This window comes from Thecamonas trahens (genome assembly GCF_000142905.1).
Source record: "Thecamonas trahens ATCC 50062 unplaced genomic scaffold supercont1.27, whole genome shotgun sequence".
NCBI classification, from domain to species: domain Eukaryota; order Apusomonadida; family Apusomonadidae; genus Thecamonas; species Thecamonas trahens.
Window position 1 is genome coordinate 139,102 of NW_013657653.1, and position 21,221 is coordinate 160,322.

At 63.3% G+C, this 21,221-nt stretch overlaps 11 protein-coding genes across 11 annotated transcripts; 9 read left to right on the top strand and 2 right to left on the bottom strand.

Annotated features, from left to right (window-relative positions):
* The first annotated feature begins 270 nt into the window (after window positions 1-270).
* AMSG_05776 (uncharacterized protein) lies at window positions 271-2,324 on the top strand. Its single transcript, XM_013901732.1, has one exon. The coding sequence runs from the start codon at window positions 531-533 to the stop codon at window positions 2,022-2,024; it is 1,494 nt and encodes a 497-aa protein (XP_013757186.1). The 5' UTR covers window positions 271-530; the 3' UTR covers window positions 2,025-2,324.
* A 604-nt stretch (window positions 2,325-2,928) lies between these two features.
* On the top strand, window positions 2,929-3,447 carry AMSG_05777 (uncharacterized protein; the record flags this gene model as incomplete). Its single annotated transcript, XM_013901733.1, has 2 exons — window positions 2,929-3,111; window positions 3,172-3,447. 2 exons carry the CDS (start codon window positions 2,929-2,931, stop codon window positions 3,445-3,447), a joined length of 459 nt encoding a protein of 152 aa, XP_013757187.1.
* Window positions 3,448-4,225: 778 nt separating this feature from the next.
* Window positions 4,226-5,139, top strand: AMSG_05778 (Ser/Thr protein phosphatase; the record flags this gene model as incomplete). The annotated part of the gene is made up of 2 exons (XM_013901734.1): window positions 4,226-4,861; window positions 4,933-5,139. The coding sequence occupies 2 exons, from the start codon at window positions 4,226-4,228 to the stop codon at window positions 5,137-5,139; spliced, it is 843 nt and encodes a 280-aa protein (XP_013757188.1).
* Window positions 5,140-5,744: 605 nt separating this feature from the next.
* Window positions 5,745-6,766, top strand: AMSG_05779 (uncharacterized protein; the record flags this gene model as incomplete). The annotated part of the gene is made up of 2 exons (XM_013901735.1): window positions 5,745-6,235; window positions 6,386-6,766. The coding sequence occupies exons 1-2, from the start codon at window positions 5,831-5,833 to the stop codon at window positions 6,764-6,766; spliced, it is 786 nt and encodes a 261-aa protein (XP_013757189.1). The 5' UTR covers window positions 5,745-5,830.
* An 811-nt stretch (window positions 6,767-7,577) lies between these two features.
* On the top strand, window positions 7,578-8,760 carry AMSG_05780 (methanol dehydrogenase regulatory protein; the record flags this gene model as incomplete). Its single annotated transcript, XM_013901736.1, has 2 exons — window positions 7,578-7,745; window positions 7,858-8,760. The coding sequence occupies 2 exons, from the start codon at window positions 7,578-7,580 to the stop codon at window positions 8,758-8,760; spliced, it is 1,071 nt and encodes a 356-aa protein (XP_013757190.1).
* Window positions 8,761-9,067: 307 nt separating this feature from the next.
* On the top strand, window positions 9,068-10,768 carry AMSG_05781 (major facilitator superfamily transporter; the record flags this gene model as incomplete). The annotated part of the gene is made up of 3 exons (XM_013901737.1): window positions 9,068-9,953; window positions 10,004-10,721; window positions 10,753-10,768. The coding sequence occupies 3 exons, from the start codon at window positions 9,068-9,070 to the stop codon at window positions 10,766-10,768; spliced, it is 1,620 nt and encodes a 539-aa protein (XP_013757191.1).
* Window positions 10,769-10,871: 103 nt separating this feature from the next.
* Window positions 10,872-12,200, bottom strand: AMSG_05782 (uncharacterized protein; the record flags this gene model as incomplete). Its single annotated transcript, XM_013901738.1, has 1 exon — window positions 10,872-12,200. The coding sequence occupies one exon, from the start codon at window positions 12,198-12,200 to the stop codon at window positions 10,872-10,874; it is 1,329 nt and encodes a 442-aa protein (XP_013757192.1).
* Window positions 12,201-12,712: 512 nt separating this feature from the next.
* On the top strand, window positions 12,713-14,303 carry AMSG_05783 (protein kinase A regulatory subunit; the record flags this gene model as incomplete). The annotated part of the gene is made up of 2 exons (XM_013901739.1): window positions 12,713-14,217; window positions 14,246-14,303. 2 exons carry the CDS (start codon window positions 12,713-12,715, stop codon window positions 14,301-14,303), a joined length of 1,563 nt encoding a protein of 520 aa, XP_013757193.1.
* Window positions 14,304-15,493: 1,190 nt separating this feature from the next.
* AMSG_05785 (uncharacterized protein) lies at window positions 15,494-16,944 on the top strand (the record flags this gene model as incomplete). Its single annotated transcript, XM_013901740.1, has 2 exons — window positions 15,494-15,583; window positions 15,790-16,944. 2 exons carry the CDS (start codon window positions 15,494-15,496, stop codon window positions 16,942-16,944), a joined length of 1,245 nt encoding a protein of 414 aa, XP_013757194.1.
* A 42-nt stretch (window positions 16,945-16,986) lies between these two features.
* AMSG_05786 (phosphatidate cytidylyltransferase) lies at window positions 16,987-17,922 on the bottom strand (the record flags this gene model as incomplete). The annotated part of the gene is made up of 1 exon (XM_013901741.1): window positions 16,987-17,922. The coding sequence occupies one exon, from the start codon at window positions 17,920-17,922 to the stop codon at window positions 16,987-16,989; it is 936 nt and encodes a 311-aa protein (XP_013757195.1).
* A 290-nt stretch (window positions 17,923-18,212) lies between these two features.
* AMSG_05787 (uncharacterized protein) lies at window positions 18,213-21,125 on the top strand (the record flags this gene model as incomplete). The annotated part of the gene is made up of 1 exon (XM_013901742.1): window positions 18,213-21,125. One exon carries the CDS (start codon window positions 18,213-18,215, stop codon window positions 21,123-21,125), a length of 2,913 nt encoding a protein of 970 aa, XP_013757196.1.
* Between the last annotated feature and the right edge of the window lie 96 nt (window positions 21,126-21,221).

The following is a 21,221-nucleotide window of genomic DNA, read 5'->3' on the forward strand; positions in this document are numbered from 1 at the left end:
ATCGATGGATGGCATAGGTTCACGACTTCAACCAAGGGAGGGAAGGAGGGGGAGGGGAGGGGAGGGGAGGGGGGGGATGGAGCAGAACCAAGCATCCATTGAGCACTGACGGTGTATCATGGGTAGATGGGAGATGGAGGTATACTGGTGTGGCGATGTGTGCGAGGCGTGGTGCAGATGAGGGTAGATGGGTAGATGGCTCGTCCATCTCTGCCTTGGATGTGGTGAGCGTTTGAGGGCAGAGTCCGGACGGCGTTGGGCAAGACTTGTCGCGGCCGAGGTAGGGCTTGACAGACATCGAAGACCAGGCTATTGTCCACGCAGAGAAGAGATACTCTACGCGTGTGGTCTTCTTGAGGGCTTGGTTGGCTTCAAGAGGGAAAACAGCAAGAAGCGTGGTGTTGGTAGTGGTCGGTGGCTCGGAGAGAGAGTGGAAGAGCAAGGCTACGACCGAGCGACCGAGTACGGGTGCTGGCGATCAGAGGTTGTGAGCTGGTGTGTGGAATATAGAGAGCGACAGTTAGTTCAAGATGGCTGATGTGGTGGCACGATCAGAGGCGCTGCTGCGGGATCCGGCCGAGGCGTGGAGGGAGCTGTGGCGGGTGGTGTCGGGTGCGCTCAACGGGGTGCAGCAGGTTGTGATTGTCGACGGCGATCAGCAGACCTTTGTGCTCGACGAGATTGTGGAGAGCAGTGGACGAGTGGGCAACAAGTATCAGATGGCCGGTACGGTTCTGGTGGTGTGCATCATGCGTGGGCATCTCAACAAGCCCGACATGGAGGAGGCGATGCGGCTGGCAGAGGCCTCGCCGTGGATGTGGATTGTGCCGACGCTGGGACGGACCAAGGACGCGGCTGATGTGGAGGTCTCATGCCAAGCGGTGCATCTGCACTATCAGCTGCCACTGGAGGTCACCTTTGTGGTTGCCTCGCAGGACGGGTTCGCCTCGGAGCTCGTGGCGCATCTCCGGACGCTGGGGCGCGAGGTCGAGCTCGTTCTCGAGTGGACCCAAGCGCTGCTGCAGCAGCCTGTGCCCAAGCCTGGGCCAAGCCGCAAGAAAGGCAGGGTTGACGCCTCGGTGCTCTCTGCGCGGCACATTGTCAAACTGGTGAGCGAGGTGGGGTGCGACGGGGTGGCATCAGTGGTAGCCATGGGTTCCGGGCTCAAGCAGTGGTGCCCGGAGGGCTACACATCCAAGATGTTCCGGCGGCTGCTGAAGGATGCGCTTGAGCTGGGGTGGGTGCAGCGGACAAGCAGCGGAAGCGAAGCGTACTTTGTGAGCTCGGACGGGATGAGCCAGCTCGAATCTGCGACCACTGAGGCGCAGAGGCGGGACCACATCAAACTGGTGGCTGAGTTGATGGAGCGCGAGGCCGACGCGTCGGGCGTGGTCTTGCTTGCGCGGCTGGGCGAGTGCGTCAAGGAACGGATGTCGCAGGACTTGCCGGGCGCCGTCTACTCGAAAGCGTATTTTCGGCTCATGCTCACCGACGTGCTGGCAACGGGCGAGTACTGGCAGATCGGCGAGGGTGCCCGAGTCGGGCTCTCGACCTCGAAGTACGCCGTTGATCAGCAGTCAAGACCGAGCCTGTTGTACGCCCCGTCTTCCTCGCCGTGGATGATGAACGCCGGCGAGCGGCCATCGACGCCGAGGATGGAGCGGGTTCAGGTCAACGTCATCGCGCGTTCGCCGCGCGAGGCGCGGCAGGCACCGACGCTGGAGGCTATCATCAGCTATCTCGAGCGTGGTGGGTATACTACGCCGGCCACCGCCGTCGAAATTGCCTCGCTCGGCCAGCTGCCGGTGTGGAAGGAGCGCGACCGCGGCGCAGGCTTTGGCAAGATGGCACGGTTTCTCACTGCCGCGATGGCCAAGAACGCAGGCGTTGTTGTCGACGACACTGAGATGGTATATCTGAAGATGGAGCAAGGTGCGTCTGGCCGCGAGTCGCCGCTCCGCACTCCGGGCACGCCGTACTCGACCGACTCAGGCGGGTCAAGCCCATGGAACTCGCGCCAGTGACGGCGAACAGGTGGGAGGAGAGCTCATTAGACGAAGCAGCAATACTGCAAGCTGGTTGCTGACCGGGTGGTCAATGCAGCCGGATAACGGTCAGCTTGCAGTGTTGCCGCTACGTCTGGTAGTCGATCGCAGTTTGCTGGCGATGGACATTGATGATCTTGTAGCGATGCTGGTGAACGGCCCAGGATGACTGAGAGCAGAAGTGTTTTCTTGGAGGCGATGGAGGACGGCTTCCATCGAACAACGCTGTTGCCGTCAAAAAGCCGACCGTGGCGGGCAGAGGTAAAGGTGGTAGACAAGACAGACCTCTCTCCGACAACCAGTCTAGAGGGGTTCTTCGTGTACTACCAGTAGCTATCTCCTCTTGCATACCTGTGCCCGCCATGGACTCTTCGGACTCGGCAGAAGTGTTCGAAGGCTTGCCAGCCCTGCTGCCGGAATTATTGTCAATGAGTTTGGTTGACGAGGCTATTGTACCACGCCCAGTCTCCATTTCGCCCATGCCTTCGGAGGATGACGAGGTTGACAGCGGTCCTGGCTCACCCGCCGGAGGCGCGGGCTCGCCCCACTTGCTGACGCCCTTGCACTGCTCGTCAGCGACGCCTGTCGCGGACACGGTGTTGGCACGGCCAGCTACTCCGTTCGCCTCGTCGGCGAAGGATACCTTGTCGCTGGGATTGGCGACGCCCTCCCCGAACTCGAGACCCCCGCCGACGTCGACTGGGAGCCCGGTCGCTTCGGTCACGCTCACCCCCTGCAGCCCACCCAACGTATCGGCGGAGGAGCGTGGGGCCAGCGCATGTGGTTCCTCGGATGATGATGATGCACGAGTTCTGGGCTCTGGCGAGAAGGTATGGCAGGAGTTTCTTTGCCGATTCGATGTAGTGGCTTTCCCCGCAATGCCATGCTGAAGGTCAAGGTTATGCCGATCCTCCAGAAATCCGTCGACGTCGGGAGCACCGCTATCACCGTGGAGGTGCTGGACAAGATCTTGGCCTCTGTGGAAAAGGAGGAGGACGCGTCAGATTGCGATTTGTGCAAGAAGGACGAGTATCACAGGCCAATGGAGCACTGGTGCCACTCGCTGGTCTTGACCCTCAGAAGCAGCTGGAGCAAAGATTGGTCTGGGTGTTGGCCTGGCTGCCAGTGCCGCGTGGAGAACTCGTACCTGCGCGGCCTGCTGGTCAGTCCTGACGCGTCCACGCAACTTCTCAAGTTCGCGGCCGCTATCGTCATGCTCACGCTGAAGACGAACTCTCTCAAGTCCACAACGAAGGGTCACAACGCCCGCGTTGGTCATGTGAAAAAGTACCTCCCGTGGTACATCTGCAAGGTGTGGCGCAAGCTGTACGGAAAGCGCGCAGCGTCCACGCCCAGCCCCGACGCACCACCACCCAAGCGACACAAGTCGCTTACGCCGTAGAAGCTGGATATCTCCTGCTACCTCACGGCTGTCAAGACGTATGATCCCAAGTCAGAACATCGCCGTTCATGACTGTGGAAGACCGGACCTTCTCTGGACATGCAACGCAAGCGAGCCCTGTGACCATCATGGTGCACCTGAGCTTCTCGCCGCGCAATCCACCAGGAGCCTCGCGTCCCCCACGTCGCAGAACGCGATGTCAGCACCGCGCTGAATTCAAGACACTTTGTTCCCGACTGTGCAGCACAAGATAACCTGTGGACACGAGCAAGAGCAAGCGAGCATCGCAATGGCAGAAGCCTCTCGACTCCAGGCCAAGGCCTTGGCGAGATCGAGCAGACTGCCGCGCCGCGATCTCCACGCCACGCATCAATGCCACATTTCCTCTCTGTCACGTCACATCGACGAACACTTTGTCAGCAACCCGTAGAAGGGCAAGTCACGCGTCTCGACCCCCCCCCCCCTCCCCCCCCCCTCTCTCTTTCATTTTCTAATCAACAACCTAAATGCATTCTCTCAATCGCCCGCATTCCTTCCTCTCGCCCGCCTATCACACAAACGCACTTGCATCTGCTTCACTCCGGGACGCCCTGCCATGTTCTCTTCCTCCTCATCGTCTTCGTCCTCATCCTCCGCCTCCTCCCAGCCCCCCCCACCACCCCCACCCCCACCCCCACCCCCACCATCCTCCGCAGACCCGCCGACGCCGCCTGTCGCCGCCACACCTACCCGCCGCGAGCGGCTGGAGGCGCAACTGGCCGAGGCCGGAGCAGCGGCGATGGAGGCGTCCAAGGGCATGATCTTTGTCGAAGAGAGCAGAATAGCCGTGCCGTGGGCTCAAGGCGAGGGCGAGAGCGATGCTCCAGACGGCGGATGGGAGACTGCGCTGCCGGCGGCGGCGCTCTACACCCTCACTCTTGACCAGATGATGGGCCGAGCGCCGCGGATCATCCACGCACCGTCGCTTCGGGTGTGCTCGGCCAAGGCGCTAGCCAAGGGCAAAGCCCGGCGGATCCGGTTGGTCCATGTCTCGGACACCCACCTGAAGCACCCGGAGATTGTCGTCCCCCCGTGCGATGTGCTTGTCCACTCGGGCGACTTTAGCACCCGCCTCACTCCTGACGAGCTTCCGCAGGTGCTTGCGAGCTTCAACGAGTGGCTGGCGGCGGCGCCGGCTGCCCACCGGGTGGTGGTGTGCGGCAATCACGAGATTGCGCTCTCGCGCATGACTGCCGACGACATCCAGGCGCTGATGCCGGACGTAGTCTACCTGCAGGACTCGGGCGCCAAGATCGAAGGCATCAAGTTTTACGGCTTGCCGTGGACCCACGCCTCGCGCTCGTACGCCTTTGGCACCAATGAAGCTGGCTTGGCCAAGGCCTGCAAGAAGATACCCAAGAAGACCGACGTTCTCGTCATGCACATGCCCCGTTCAACATCATGGATACCGCGTTTGTCGGCGGGACTGGCGGGCGCGACTGCGAGGTCTGTGGCAAGAGCCATGCCGGCAAGCGGCACTGGGGCTCCCACGCCCTCGCTGCCCGCGTCGCCAAGATCAAGCCCAAGCTCCACCTCTACGGCCATGTCCACGATGTCGTCGGCGTCCGGCTCGCTCCCTCGGGATGCACCATGTTCTCCAACGCCTCGTACGACATCGCCCACCCTGTGGTGGTGGTTGATCTCTACGTGTAGCTCCCCCCCGCGCGCATGCGCCATCGGATCGCCCCACCACGGCCACGCGCACCATGCTTCGCCGACACCCTCTCGCGCGCCGTTGGTGTGTAGCTGCGCGCGCGAAAGCGGTGAGACTCATGCTGGTCGCCAATAGCCGGTTCGTCTGTCGATGTCTTTCTTAGCGCTGATGCACCCGGTGGCAGCTGGTGGGAGGGAAATGCTGATGATCCAGATCTTGTCGGCGGCCGGCGAGGACCGAGTGCACATGTGTTTCCCAGCGTAGCGGGTCGCTTCCCCGACGCGCTTGGGCGGTCCCCCAAGCGGGAGGACTGGACGAGACCCATGAAAGCCATGTTTGCGAATCATGTCGCCCCGCGCCGAAGTCCTCGTCAACACAAGATCCTGCTGTGCCCTGATGTCGGTAACGCCGGCTTGCCTATCACCCGCCCGCCCGCCCGCCCACCCGCCGGCCTACCTGTCAGCACGTGCCGACCAGGAGAAACCGAGGGCAGATCGTAGCTGAGCGAATAGTCAGTCTCTCACCGCACCCGCCGCACCCCTCACAGTCCACTTTCCCCACACCTCACTCTACAAGACACCGGGTACCATGAGCTGCCAAAGCCCTCCAGAGTGTTCTTCTGAGGAGCTGCGGCCATGGAGCTTGGATTTGGAGGTGCCTCTCGACCACCTGGATCCCCCCTCCCCGCTCATGTCGGATCTGTCGCCGTCGACCTTTTCGGATGATTTTTTAATGGGTCCGTTCACCTTTTCGGCCAGCAGTCCACCTGCTGACGAGTCGGACACGCCGACATCGGGTTCGCCCTTGCCAGAGCTTGACTTCGCTGACCTGTTGACTTCGTCCGATATCGACAAGTTTCTCCAACACCCTATCTCGCTAGAGTCGAGCCATTCTCCTCCCACGCCTGGAGAGTGGTCGCTTTCGAGCGACCAAAGCTCGAACGCCAGCAGTGTGGAACGCACGATCATGGCGCCCGTGATACTCTCAAATCTGCAGGCGTGTTGGCAAGAGGACAAGTTGAAGGAGAGAGGCGACAAGCTGTTCGAGGTCTTTATCAACGGCGTCAAGGAGCTCGATTCCAACGAGCAGGATAAGGTCCGCTACAAGTTTCAAAGCCGCAACAAGTTTTTCTTCTGCAAACTTGCCAGCATCAAAGGTCTCACTCCGCAACGTCTCCTGGAACGATGGGAGGCGCTGAAGAGCGAAGCAAGGCCATCCGGTGAAGAGTGGTCCCCCTTCGGATAGAAGGCCGACACCATTGCCAAGAAACACGGCTTGATTCTGGAGGGCAAAGGCTCTTACTGGGGCACATCAAAGGGCTCGTTGGGCTCCATACTCTGGAACTCCTGTGAGTCGGACCCCAACTATTTGTCGTTCGACGACTACATCGACTTTGTCCTTGCACTTTTCCTCCTTCACTGCACCGTGCTCCTTGACCCAACACCCACCTCTCCGCCAAGGCGCAAGCCGCCGAAGCGTAAGAACCGGAGCCATGTGCCCGGCCAGCGCGTCAACGAGCAGTACCCCTGGATCTACGACAAGATCGTGCACGACAAGGGCAACCTGACACGGAAGCGCGCCAAGACCGAAAGTCCGCACCCCCAAGACGCGAGTACGTCAGAATGAGTTCAGCAACTATGTTGCTCGACGTTTCATCCGACCACTCCTCGCACCAACGCCCAGGCTCCTCTGCTTGAGTTGCATCTGCACATGCTCGACATTGTCGCTCTCTGCGTTTGTAGAGCTGTGCAGCAGGCTCCCGCCCTCGACGGTGCCGGCTCAGTGCCGGCGCTATCACTGACAACAAGTGATAGCGCCGACACTGAGCCGGCACACGTTGAGGGCGGGAGCGTGCTGCACAGCTTGACAAACGCAAAGAGCGACAATGCATGGCACACGTGCTGCAGCAATCGAGAGCATCTTCGCGACTGCGTCCCACTGTCGCTCTTTCTACGCTTTCCCGCGACGGGGAATGTAGCAGGACGACAGGACGGGGTCCAGTCGTGGGGTTGAGGTCCGCATCACCGGGCACCCAGCAAGGTCCTAACAACCTTTTTCTTCAATCGATACCACGATTCCAACCAATCCTCTTTTCTTCTCCATAAATCATCACATTCATCAAGACCTGGTTGCCTGCCACCTGCTGCCCGTCGCCTCCCGGCCGCCCGTCGGCCTCACGCACTCGCACGGCACGCAGTACCAGCTAGTAGATCTCCACCAAGACCCGCACAAGCCCTCGCTCAACATCAAGGACACCGCGTTGATGGGCGGAGCTCACCCTCACTCCATGCGCAACCAAACGATCTTGTTACACAGCTTCTCCGCCTCTCCCGTCGGATCGCCGCCGCCCCACGGCTACGCGCCCTCAGCCCCAGCCCCACCCTGCCGGCTCTACTCTCCTCCTCCTCCTCCCCCTCGCGCCCCACCTTACTCCCTCATGTCCACAAGCCTCGCTGGACAGTTGCCGAGCCTCCTCGCTGAGGTAAGCGGGATGAGCGCGCCACGCGAGGTGCTCCACGGCCTCATCACCTCGGTGGTGTCGGGCACGCACCTGGTGGTCGACGCACCGCATGCTGACTCGCCTGCCCTCACCGCCCTCCGCAACGTACGCCCCCCCTTCCCGGCCCCCCTCCCCCCCCCCCCCCCCCGCCCCCCGCGCCCCCATCTCAACCTTCTGAACGCACTCACTCACTCACTTGCTTCTTTCCTGTTTGCAGCTTGTCCGCACGCTCGTCCCGACCCCACTGGGCGCACTGGCAACAACGACGCTGTCGCAGGCAACAACGCCTGCATCGCTGCTCGACTCGCTGCTGGTGAGCCATGGGAAGGATGCTGGCGAGGTGCCGCCGGATGTGGCTGCGCCGGCCTCTCTGCCGGTTGTTACGTCAGGCTTGCAGCTGCCGGCATCGTCGTCGCCTGGGACAGGCGGCAAGGCATCAGCGCTGTCGTCGGCGCCGACCTCACCGGCTGGCGGCTATTTCCCGCCGCTGATGGCTACCGATGAGCTGCGTCGCGTGGCGCCGGTGTGGATGGTGGTTGGGCTGGACATGACCCATAAGTCTGTCCAGCGTGCCCTTCTCAAGACGCTCTCGTACGGCCGCTTCTCGCTCGGCGGCACGGTGTACACCCTCCCGGCCAACTTTGTCATGGTGGCAGTCTGCACCGGCGCTGATGCCGGGCACGTCACCTCGCCGTTGCGCGACTACTTTCTCACCCGGGTCTCGCTCGGTGCCTCGGCCCGCATCGAGTGCCCGTACCCGTCGGCCAAGGCTCGCTCCTTCCCATACACTGCCGGTGACCTGGTCGAGATGCGGATGGAGCTGGCCCGGGTCTACCTCCATCCAGATGTCCTCGCCTACATGAAGGCGCTTGTCTACGCCCTCCGCCAGGACCCGTGCGTGGCCGAGGGCATCACTGCCCGCGCCGTACCTGCCCTCTCCATGGCCGCCCGCGTCTCTGCCCTCCTCAAGGATCGCCTCTTTGTTACCCCTGCCGACATCCAGATCGTCATCGGCCCCGTCCTTGCCCACAGGATCAGCCTCACCTCGTGGTCCTCTTCCGATGCCACCGTCCTTGACCTCCTCGAGGACCATGTCTCTGCCATCGACCCTCCTGTCTAACCCGCCACCTGCCGCCACCATAACCATCGACACCGTCGACACTGTCGAATTCATCGACACCATCGTCACCATTACCGTCATCATCATCGTCACCATCACCATCATCACCATTGACATCACCCCCACCCCACCCTTCACCCCCCGGTCCATCCCCCCGTGCCACCCGCAAATCCACATTCGCCAATGTCGGCAAACGTGCCACGGGCCCTGCGTCCTTCCCCACCGTCCTCTCCCCTCCACACTCGATACCACACGTTGCCTTGGACAAGACACCCCTCTCATATAGACCCCTACCCCGTACGAGTGTATGGAAGAGACGGCACCCTCGAGCGAGACCGCGAGGGCGGTGGCAGTGGTCACGCCGCTCCCCCGGCAGGAGATGCTCGTCCTGTCGTGCATCCTGCTCTCCGAGGCCATGGGCATCACCATGCTGTTCCCCTTTCTGGCGAGGATGGTTATGTCGTTTGGCGTGGCCGAGTCGGATGCGCAGGTTGCCTTTTACGCAGGCGTCATTGCTGCTTCTTTCAACTTTTCCCAGTTCATCTCAGCCTTCTTCTGGGGTAGGGCCTCGGACGCCCGTGGACGCAGAGCCGTCATCCTCTTCGGCCTTGCCGGCAACGTGATCACCGTCATCCTCTTTGGCCTCTCGCGATCGTTCTGGTGGGCGGTTGCTGCGCGCGTTCTCTCCGGTCTCTCGAATGGCAACGTTGGTGTTGCCAAGTCGTATCTGGCCGAGATCTCCGATGAGACAAACGCGCCCAAGGCCTACGCCCGCATGGGCCTCGTCTGGGGCATGGGCATGGTGCTAGGCCCGGCTGTCGGCGGCTCGCTCGCCAACATTGACCGCACCTTTCCGGCCCTTGCCGGCCGCGGATCGCCATTCTCTTACTACCCGTATCTTCTTCCATGCCTCGTCGCCGCCCTCGTCAACGTCGTCGGCTTCATCGTCGGCTACAAGTACCTGCTCTCGCGCGAGGAGCTGGCGGCGCGAACTCGCGCCAACAAGGCCCGCCTTGCCACCCTCTCGCAGCAGGCCGCCGTTGAGGCGAGTTCAGAAAGCGACGATCCAGTGCTGCTGCAGATGCTGGCGCCGTCGACGCCGGACTCGGGCAGCTTTTCTGACAACGCGCGCTGCAGCTCAGATGGCCTTGTGGAGCAGCAGGAGGAGCATGGAGCACTGACAGAGCTTCACAGTGTTTCAGCGAGGCTCGACAGCGTTGCTGTCCTCGAGCTGGGGCTTTAGACGAAGGGCTTCTCGCCGAGCAGAGAACTGCAGCCCTTGTCGACGAGGAGGATCTCGCTCGCGCGCTCTCGTCGTGGGAGATGGCACGGACTCTGTTGCGCAACAAGAACCTTATCCTTACCACGGCTGTGTACTCGCTGCTGGCGTTTTCAACTATTGTCTTTGACGAGACATTCTCGGTCTGGGCAGTGTTTGATCCCAAGTCGGCCAACGGCGCCGGCTTCCGCGCGTCGCAGCTGCAGCTCGCCGCCATCCTCATGGTCTCCGGATGCATGCTTGTAGCGGTGCAGAGCAAGATCTTTCCGACCGTAGCGCCGCGAACTGGTGTTCTTGTCATCATCCAAGTCTGCCTCTTTGCCTCAGCGCCGCTCATTTTGGTCTTTCCGGCCATTGTTCCGCTCCGTGCCTCTGTGCCGTGGCTGTTCTGGACGCTGCTGTTTGCCACAGCGATTGTGCGTGTAGCGACGATCTCATGCGCGTTCACCTCAATCATCTCGATGGTCAACAATGCCGTGGAGATGCACGAGCTCGGCGCCGCTAACGGGATGGCGCAGGCGAGCGCTGCGCTGGCCCGAGCGTTTGGGCCGTTCATCGGCGGGGCGTTGCTGGCGTGGTCCATGTCACGCCCGCACCCGTGGCCGGTCAACCACCACTTTGTGTTTGTCGTCGGCGCCACGTGCTCGGTCTTTGCCGGCGTCCTCACGCTCTTTATTGCACCGTCGATCAACTCGCGCCGCGGAGCGCTGCAGCCTACTCAGCACGTAGGCCCCGCGGCGCTCGGCAAGCGACTCTGGCGGCGGGTCCGGGCGTACGGCCCCAAGTATACGCGGCTGGAACATGGCGACGGCCTTGGCGGCGGCCCGCTTGGCTAGTAGGCCAGTGCCGCAATGTCGCTCTTATCGAGCGCGATCTTGGATCCCCAGATGTCGGTGACAAAGGCGTCGAGGTCAACATCGTACTTGCTTGCATCGACTTTGCCGGACGACGAGCTCGAGTCGCCCGACTCGCTGCCGCTGCTATCGCTGCTGCCGGTCGCGTCGCCCGACTGCCGGCGGCGCTTCTTGCGGACCCTTGTCTTGCACCGCTTGACTTTGCGGCCGTCGACGGCTGCGTCGGCCGGGCCCTCGATTTCGGGAATGACCCAGGTGGCTTCGTCGCGGAGTGCGTTGTAAAAGTAGTGCCGCTTGTACTCGCGGTCGTAGTGGGCGGTCCATCCGGGCGGGAGATCAAAGTCATCCGTGCCGTGGGTCGAAGCGCGGCCATCGGCGGCGTGACCCTTGGCCTTGGCCTTCGCCTTCGTCTTGGCCTTCGTCTTGGCTTTAGCAGCCTCCCGCGATGATGCCGGCAGGCTCGAGTCACCTGGTGCGTCGGCGGCCAGTGCGGCAGACGGAAGCGCAAGAGCGTCGGTGCCCATGACCCGGTTGACGTCGCGGGCGACTTCGGCGTAGCGCATGGCGGCCGACGACTCGTCGTCGTACGCGGCTGGTCCCTCGCCGCCGTCCCACTCGACAAGCTCGGTAAGAGCAGCCTCAGAGGCGAGCGCAGGCGAGCGGGCGACAACGTGCAGTGGCTCGGGCTGCGATGCGTGCTTGTCGGCAAAGGCATCGACGGAGGCGTCGGGTGCAACAGCGGCGAGATGCTCGTTCATCAGCTTCCACACCTTGGCCGGTGTCGAGTAGTGCTCGTGCATAAGGCGGAGCATGGCGGCGATGCGGGCGAGGCAGTCGTGATACACAACCTGTGCGCCCGAGAGATACGCCGAGAGCGGGGCGGCGAGGATGGCCTCGTCAGCGCCTGCGCGAACCGAGCGGGCGGCACGAATAAGACGCATTTTTCGAGCATACAGGCGATGCTCCTGATCGTCGGCCGCCATGCGCAGCATGTCAAAGGTGGTGGCGAGCCGGTCCCACAGATCGGTGACCTGGCTGGCGCCGAGCTCCATGGCCCGCTCAAAGACAGACCAGGCATTGGCCACGCGGGAGAGATGCAGCTCGTCGGGTACAGGCACACCCTTGAGAGATGCCAGGCCGGTAGCATATGCTGCCTCTGTCTCCATCAGCACGCAAGCGTAGTCCAGGACCGCAGCATGGAAGGCAAGGAGCGAGTCTGTCCGCTGAGTCACCAGAGCCACGCCGGCGGCCGAGCCAAAGGCCGCAGGGAACTGCACAGGGCGGCTTTCGGAGGAGGTACGAGGCATGCTGCCGCCACGGGGTGCAGGTGAGGGAGAGGTGGGGTGGGGGGGGGGGGGGGGGGGGGTGGGGAGCGAGGGAGGGGGATGGAGGGGGGAGGGGAGGTTTGTCCCGGGGTGTGGCCGAGGCAGGGGGGGGGGGCCTTGGCCGGTGCTGGTGCCTGGCCTGCATGCCACCTTCAGCGACAGAAGAAGGGAGGCTGGTGGGATTGATTTGGGACTATGAGGGAAGTAGCGCGATGTTCTAGATCTGCAAAGGCAGGCAATATCCCCCTTCCTTGTCTTGTGTACTACTATATAGCTCATCCCCATCTGTGCTCCCCATCTTCCCCTCCCCCCCTCCCCCCCCTCTCCCCCCGTGTCGGCTCGGGCGCCTGCGTGGTGTGAGCCAACGACGACAGGAGGGAGTGGAGCGAGAGCGAGAGGGAAAGCGGCCACCACTTTACCCCCCACCCCGTATCCCCGCACCATACCACCACCACCACCCACCACCCACGCTCTCCAAGGGTGATTTGAAGTCCATGGCTGACTCGGGGACGGACGAGGCGCTCCAGCTACAGCTGGTTGCGCTCCGCCGCAAGCTGGCATCACAGGCTCGGTCGCGCGAGGCCAAGGCTGCACTGGCTCGGGCGTTGGCTCCGCGGCGCGGACGGGGACGGCGGAGTGCAGGTGGTGTGGCGGATGCCAGAGTAGAGGCGCCCGAGGCAGCTGGGGCAAGACGGAGGCGGGCGTTGCTGGAGGCCAAGGCGCGCGGCCGGGAGCGCGTGGACGTCAACAGGGTGGTGCGGAGGCTGGCTGGGCGAGAGTGGGCAGATGTGGCCGGGACGTCCAAGCCCAAGTCGAGGACGGCGCGGAAGCGAGTAACCGATGGCAGTGCGGCCAAGAGCGATGGCGGCGATGAGCGCACGACGCCCGAGTGGCTGGTGGCGCATCGACGGAAGCGCGGGCGGAGGCGAATGACGCAGAGCGAGATGGAGACCAAGATCATGGAGGCGCTCCGGGTGGGCGAGTCGCGGGCGTCGCTGTCAGAGGACCCACGGAGCCGCGGAGAGCTGGAGCTTGTGTGCAAGTGCATGCGGCGGCTGAAGACGTTTGAGGGCGAAAAGGACACGTTCTACCTGATGATGCTTGCGGCGGTGATTACAGCGCGGGCGTACCCAGGGCATCGGTCTGTGTTTCGGCAGGGTGATCCGGGCGTGCACTGGTATATCATCTTCAAGGGCTCTGTGGACGTGCTCATTCTGGACCAGGCGACGGGCGAGGAGCGAGTGGTGGCCAACATCAAGGCCGGCGACCATTTTGGCGACATTGCGCTACGCGAGACGACAGTGCGGGCGGCGTCGATTGTGACGTGCGAGCCGTGCATTCTGCTGAGGGTGCACAAGGATGACTACGACGCGATTGTCTCGCGCGACCATACCCGCAAGCAAGCCATGCTTGTCGAGTTTCTCAAGCGGTTCCGGATGTTCGACTCGTTGGCACCCAAGCGGTTGCGGCAGCTGGCAGACATCGTCCAGCCCAAGGCGTATGCCGTTGGCGAGGTCATCATCGACGAGGGCGACGACATCAACTTTGTCAACTTTATCCGCCACGGGCGAGTCCGGGTCCTCAAGCGAGTCACCGTGCCGCACGACCAAGCGTCTGGTTCCGAAGGCGGCGACGAGGCCGAGAACGGGGGACGGGGCAGCGAGGACAAGCTTGACACGTCTGCGGGCTCGGTGACGCGTGCGCTGGACCCCGAGGTCGACATCGACGAGCTGATGGAGGAGCTTGCGCATGAGCCGGCGCCAGACCCCGCGTTTGTCTCGCGGTTCATGGAGCTCCAGCCGCCGCTCTCGCCGCTGGGTGCATACGAGTACTTTCCCAACTATGTCGGCGGCTACCGCGAGGTGTCGCCGGCGCGGTTTGTGGCGGTGGATCCTGTGGAGATCCTGCAGCTCTCGTGCGTGTCGTTCAAAACAATGATGACGGATCACGCCAAGTCTGTGCTCCAGCAGACGGCCGAGGAGCGGGCGACACCGTCCGAGTCCGAGCTCCGCCACCAATACGACGAGCAACTGCGGAAGCAAGCGTGGGAGCGGGCCAAGATCAAGCTGCTCGCCGACGTTGTAACTGTACCGCCGACGTCGGCGCCAGACGCCGGCGCACCGTCGCCGTTCTGAGGGCGGGCAGGCAGTCCTAGTGGCGTTTGTCGACAAAGGCGCGGACGGCGTCGATGTCGACGCCCTCAAACTCGGCCGGCGAGGCGGCCCTGAGCTTGGCCACGTTGTTTGCGTGCAAGCCCTGGATGAAGGCGTCGCGCCAAATGCCATGCTGGCGGAAGAAGAGCAAGACCGAGAAGGTCTCGATGAGTGAAGGCACAACGGACTTGCCCTTGTCGGCGAGGCCCGGAAAGGTGCGCTCAAACGGCAGTCGGGCGGCGCGGACGAGCTCGTCGGGATGGGCGGCGGCATCCGAGTTGGCCTTGGCCACACCGCGCTGGCTGATGACGTACCAGGTCTCGGAGGCCATCGGGGTATCCGGCAGCTCGGCAGGCGCGTCTGCGGCGATGTAGGTGACAGCGGCAGGGACAACCAGGCCTTTTGTGACCGAGCGGTCGCCGCGGTGCGAGGCGGCGACGACGTCGACAGCCGTCGCCGCAAACACTCGCAGCGAGAGCTTGTCCAGCTCGTAGGCCGAGCGCAGGTGCGAGACGACTGGCGACGGCGGGACGCCGAGGTCAACAAGAGCCATGTCAAAGTACTCTGGCACCTTAAAGTTGAGCCCGTACGAGAGCATGATGTGGCCGGCGGCCTTCTTGACCTCGCCGGCCGACATGGGCACGCCCGGGCCGACGTCGATAGCCACCGCCACGCCGCCGCTCCGGTTCCACACCGACCGCTTGGCCGCCCGCTTCCGTGCCTTGCACAGCTTCTTGTACTGCGTATACGTCATCTCGACCTTGCCCGCCCCCTCGGCGGAGCTCCCGCTGCTGCTGCCACTGCTCCGCGCCGCGGCCACCGCGCGTCGGCGGCGGCTTGTCTGCGCCTCGGCCACCGCCTGCCCACGCTCACTGACATGGCTCTCGGCGACGCTAGCAGCCTCTGCCCGTACCCCTCTCCGCTCTTGTGCTCCTGCCTCTGTCTCGGGCTTGGCTGACATGGGTAGGGGATAGACGAGGGGTGGGGTGGGGTTGGCTCTTCCAAGGGCAAGGGGAAAAGGTCGTGGTTTAAGGATTCTACCGCCGGTGCCCAATCCATTGGGTGGGCAGGCAGCTGGCGACTGGCTCGGCCAGCACCTCACCTGGCGGCTGGCGAGCAACGATGCTGTCGGGTCTAGCCTTCCAGGAGCAGGATCTGGACTGCTTTGGAATTGGCTCTTTCGAGGAGACCTTTATTACAGAGGAAGATCTGGTATGTAATGGTGGTAGTGGCCGTGGTGGCTGTGGCAGCTGTGGCAGCTGTGGTGGCCGTGGTGATGGTGGTGGTGGGGTGGAGGGTGGGGGTTGAGGTTGGCGCGGATTCGGAGAGCACATTCAAACTTTTTGGAGGAGGTGGGGATGAAGGGGCGGGGGGGGGGCGGATAGCTCACGGGGTTAGGGAGGTGGGATGGGGTTCAGGAGCGGGCACGACGGAAGCATGCAGAGAATACGGCGGCACCCACACTGGACGAGTTGGTGGCATCGCTGGGAAGGTTTGCGACGGCGGCAGGTGGTGGCGGCGATGGAGGGGTCGTGGTTCTTGTGCCTGCGCCAGTGGTCCTGTGCCTTGATGGCACGCCGATCGGGCTGGCTGGCGAAGTCCGGCTGGAAGCGGGAGAGAGGCTGGTGTGGGATGGCGTGCGGGTGGCTCGGGCAGACGTCGACGAGAGCGCCGAGGGAGAGGACGAAAACGCTCAGGCCGAGGCAAACAGCGAGGCCGCCGGCGCGCCGCCACCGTCATCCGACGGGTTGAGTAGGAGTCGTGGATCCAGCAAGGAAGCACAGCCGTTGGCGTTTTGCTTTCCGCTGGCCCAGGTCGGCGATGTGCGTGTGAAGGATGTGGAACAGGTGGACGCGTCGGCGTGGAGGGCGCTGCACGTGACGGTTGCCGGTGCGCAGCACGTCCAGTTTGTGGTCCCGTCATCGGGTCCGGGCGCGGTGGCGCGCTCGGTGCTTGACGCGGCGCAGACTACGGTGTTGGCAGCCCAGCCAGAGGTGGAGCCGGTGGCAGAGCCGCAGTCGCAGCAAGAGGCGACGTCGCCGCAAGCGACAGCGGGCCAGGCGTTTAGTCTCTCGATCACCACACTGTCGTCGGCGTCGGGCAAAGGCAGCAAGATCATCGAAAAGCAGAACGGGCTGCTTGCCAAATCACGCAAACTGCTCGGTGAGAAGCACGCGACGGCCGTGGCACGAGCCGAGGCCGTGCGCGATGCAGCGATCGCAGCGGCACACGCGGCGTATGCGGCGGCGGTGGAGCGGGCAGAAGAGAGCACGGAGGCGCAGTGGGAGGCCGAGGTGGCCAAGGCAACCAAGCTTGTTCGGGTCTTTGCGCGCGACGCAGAGGTGAGTGTGACACAGCCGCCGGGTGCAGAGAGCGCCGAGCGCGCCGAGCGCGCCGAGGAGGAGGGGAGTGATGGACTGCCCGAGTGCGCCATCTGCTACACTAGTAGAGTCGACACGGTCTTGCTGCCGTGTCGACACGAGATGTGCGGCGAGTGCGTGGCACGGCTGCCGCAGCCGCTGACGTGCCCGTGGGATCGGGCGAGTGTAGTGGCGACCGAGCCGCGGACGTGAGTGAGTGTAAATGAAACGATACAAATATGCAAAGGCGGCGGACTACACTTCTCTGTGGCCTAGCAAAAGGAGCATGCCGTAGGCGGCCGGAAGAGCAAAGAGTAGGCCATCGATTTTGTCGAGCACGCCGCCATGGCCGGGAAAGATCGACGACGAGTCTTTGACGCCGACCGCGCGCTTGAGAAACGACTCAACGAGATCACCACACACCATGGCCAGTGTGGTGAGTACACCAAGCGGGAGATGGTGCAAAGCCGGGAGACGGAAGGCGCGCGGGTAAGCGTCCGGCCAGGTGGCGTCGGCGAGGAGGCCGAGGAGCAGCGGCGAGGCGAGCGAGAGGAGGCCACCTACGATGACGCCCTCCCACGACTTTTTTGGCGAGAGCCGCGGAGCCAGCGGGTGCTTGGCCCAGGGCCAGGCGATGTTGCCGCCGACGAGGCCACCGTTGTCGACATTCCACGCGGCAAAGAGGACGACGACGCCTGTGGTAGTGGCCGGGTCGGCGGCAGGCGCGCCGGGGACGCCAAGACGCGGCAGACGTGTGGCGACAGCCAGCGGCAGCGCCACATACACCAGGGCCAGGACGTGAACAAGTGCAGAGACGAGGATGTGCATGCGCGCGCGCGATCCGGTGCGGGGCGGAGCAGCCCAGGCAGAGGCGGCGCGAACGAGGACGACGGCGACGGCGAGAGCCACGGCAGCAGCGCCAGCAGCCATGTCGTAGGCCCACACAGCGACAACAACCAAGCTGGCAAGTCCCGCCGTAGGCCATGCGGCCAGGGCCTCCTCGGCAGCCCCGGTGCTCGCGGGCTCCGGCATCGGCAATACCCGGTGTGGGGCGAGGAGGGCAAGTAGCTCGAGAACAGCGCCTGCCACAGCGGCCGCCACCAGGACAACCACCCATGTAGGCGAGGCAAGAGCCAGGACCAGCGGTGGGAGGACGACGGCTGCCGTGGCCAGTCTCTGGGTGGCACCCATGATGGGGGGTGAGGGGCTAGTGGTTCTTGTCCGCGACGGGGGGGGGGGGGGGGGAGGGGGGGAGGAGGGGTCGAGAGGGGGGCACTCCGGGCAAATACACCCCAACTCAAACCTCCGACACACACACACACACACACACCTCGGACAGACCGCCAGCCACGCCACCCACCAACACCCCACCTCACCCAACAACACCCCACCCCTGCCCACACATATACACACCACCACCACCACTACAACACACCTGTTGCTCCCCTACACACCACACATACACACGGCCAGCCCTTGTCATGGCATCGCTGAGACCGCGGGTCGAGTTTGGGTCGCTGCCCGACTCGCAGAGCGTCGAGGTGGCGGCGGCAGGGCTTGTGGCGCGGTTTGCGGATATGACCAACCCGCATGTGGTGCCCGATGTTCTGAAGGCAGCGACGACATGGCTGGGTGCGCTGCAGGCGTCGACGGAAGCGTGGCCGGTACTGACATACGCGCTGGCCGAGCTGGCGCCGCCGCCGCCGCCGGCTGCGCTGCTGTTTTGTGCGCAGATGTTGGCTAACAAGGTGCAATATGCGTACCACGAGCTGGGGGCTGTCGAGGCGCGGTCGAGCCTGCGGACAAAGGTGATGGAGCTGCTGGGGCGGTACGCCGAGGCCGAGTGGGAGGATGTGGAGACGCGCAACAAGCTTGTGGAGCGGCTCTGCATCGCGCTCGCCAACGTGGCGGTGCAGATGATCGAGTGGACGACGCCAATTGCCGACGTGGTGGCCGGCTTTGGCGAGTCGCCTGCACTCTCGTTTGTGCTCCTGCGGTTCCTGGCGGTCTTTCCGGAGCAGGTGAAGGACGGGCGGAACCCCGTGATCTTCAACCGCAAGATCCAGCTGGCCAACTACCTGGAGGCTGCGTCTGAAGACGTGCTCAACCTTCTGCATCAGTTTCTGAACATGGCCAGCGAGCCTGATGCGCAAATGGCGCTGCTTGTGGCGTTCCGGTCGTGGCTGACTGCCGGCGAGCTGCCGCGCGACCGGTTGCTCACCTCGCCACTTGTGGAGCTTGCGTTTGAGGCCACCAACCGGCCCGAGCTGTTCGAGGCTGCGCTGGCGACGCTTGCCGAGCTTGTCAAGTACACAACCGAGACCGGAACGGAGCCCGGGAACGAGGTGGCGCTTGCAGTGCTGGACAACTCGCTTGCACTCAGCCCTGCGCTTGCGGGCGTGCTGAATGGCGACATCGAGCCGGGCCCACTGGCCGAGGCAATCATCCGGTTTTTCATCGACGTGGGCGAGAGCTACGTGGTGCTTGCGGCACGCGGGCACGAGCCTGCCCTGGCTGCGGTGGAAATGGTACTGGCCATCAACTGCGCGTCAACAACGTCGCTGCAGCATGTGGAGGCGACGATCATGTTCTGGTACCTACTCGCCGAGGAGGTTAACCAGTTGCAGTCGGCCAAGCACACGGCTGCGTTTGCCAAGACGTTTCAGTCACTGCTGGCGTCGCTGGTGGAGCGTGCGGCGTACGGGCCCAATGCCGACAACGAGAGTGACGAGGCGCTGTTTGATTTTATCACCTTCCGGACGCGGCTCGGCTCGCAGATGCTGCGCGACATCTGCCTGGTGCTGAGCGGGCACGGGGTGCTTGCAGAGCTGTGCTCGATCCTGCACGGGCTGCCCGAGGTGTACCACGACGAGGCGGGCCGGCTTGTGGGCTGGCAGCCTATCGAGGCGCTGCTGTTTGGCATCAATGCATTGGCATCCGAGGTAAGCGCCGAGGAAAACGAGCTGCTGCCGGGTCTGCTGGAGTGGCTTACGAGCCTGCCGCTCCATGAGCGGCTCTCGACCTCGATCCTCATTGTGTTTTCGTCGTATGCGCGGTGGCTCAAGTACCACCCGGAGCAGCTCGGTACGATTGTCGAGTACACGGTCGAGCTTGTCTCACAGCCGATGGTGCAGGAGGTCGCAGCGACGACGCTCAAGTGCATTTGTGACGACTCTGCGGTGTACCTCGGAGCCAACTTTGAGCAGCTGGGGCAGATGTTTCTCGACGCGCTGGACGGTGAGTGCTCGCATCTGACGCGAGCGGAGCTACTCCGCGCCTGCGGGTTTGTCATTTCCGAGATGGAGGTGGAGAAGGCAGTTGCAGCGATGGCACAGATGTACGAGCCGATTTCGGAGCGGATTGTGGCGCTGTGCGAGAGCCTGTCTGCCGGGAGTGGGTCGGACCAGTCTGTGTCGCAGCTGCAAGAGCTCCTTGCGCTTGTGCACTCGCTGGTGCAGGCGTGCTACGTGCCAGACGAGAACTATGTACACATTGTGCAGACGCTGGGCATTGCGTTTATGCGCGGGACGTGGGGCCTCATGTCTGCCGTCCTCGAGCTCTGCTCCGAGGTGGAGACCGTTTGCGAGACGATTTGCGGTGGAGTGCTCAAGTACGCTATTAAGGCGACGGGCGTCGAGTTTCTGGAGTTTCTGGAGCCGATTCTGGAGGCTATGCTTGAAGGCTATCGGGCGCAGCCGTTTTCATGCTACCTGTACGTGGTGTACATGCTTATGGCACGGTTCTGTGCAGCGTCTGAGCTCGAAGAGCTCATCACCAGCAAGCTCTCGGCGTTTTCTGTCATCACCTTTGAGCGACTCCAGCAAGAGAACGGGTTTGTCATGCACCCGGAAGTGGTCATGGAGTACTTTGAGATTGTCGTTGCGATCTTGCGGCGTGTGCCGCGGCTGGTGGTGGCGGATAGCGAGCTGCTCCGGACGCTGCTGGACTGCGGCCTAGTGGGCCTCAAAGTCGACCACGTGCCGGCGTGCCGGGCGGTGCTGGCGTTTGTCGACCACATTGTCGTCTGCGCGCTTGGCACAAACAAGGGCGAGAAGCTCAGCGGCGAGCTACACGAGCTTGTCCTACGAACGCTCGACGAGTACGGACCGTCGATCTCGTCTGCGCTCGTCCTCACCGTTGTCCACAAGCTCGCTGACCTTGAGACCGAGATTGCCGCCGTCCTCCTCTCGTTCCTTCAGCTTGACGTGGTCAAGTTCTGCACCTGGATGTACGACGTCTTGGACCTCATTCCAGACTCGCTGGTCACACCGCAGAACAAGCACGAGCTGATGGAGCATCTGGCCAAGTCGCAGTCGCGAGCAGAGGTCTCAGTCATCATGAAGGAGCTGGCGGTTCTTTACCGCATGCGGGCAGAGGCGCCTGGTGCGCGTTGAGAGCTAGCTGGCCAAGCCTTTTGTCGGGGGGCAGTCGTGAGAGATAAAGTGTGGATGCCACAGCGAGATGCAACGGCTCACGACGAGAGTTGCGAC

Coding starts and splice junctions, on each gene's coding strand:
- AMSG_05776 (XM_013901732.1), top strand. CDS start 531: ATGGCTGATGTGGTGGCACGATCAGAGGCGCTGCTGCGGGATCCGGCC.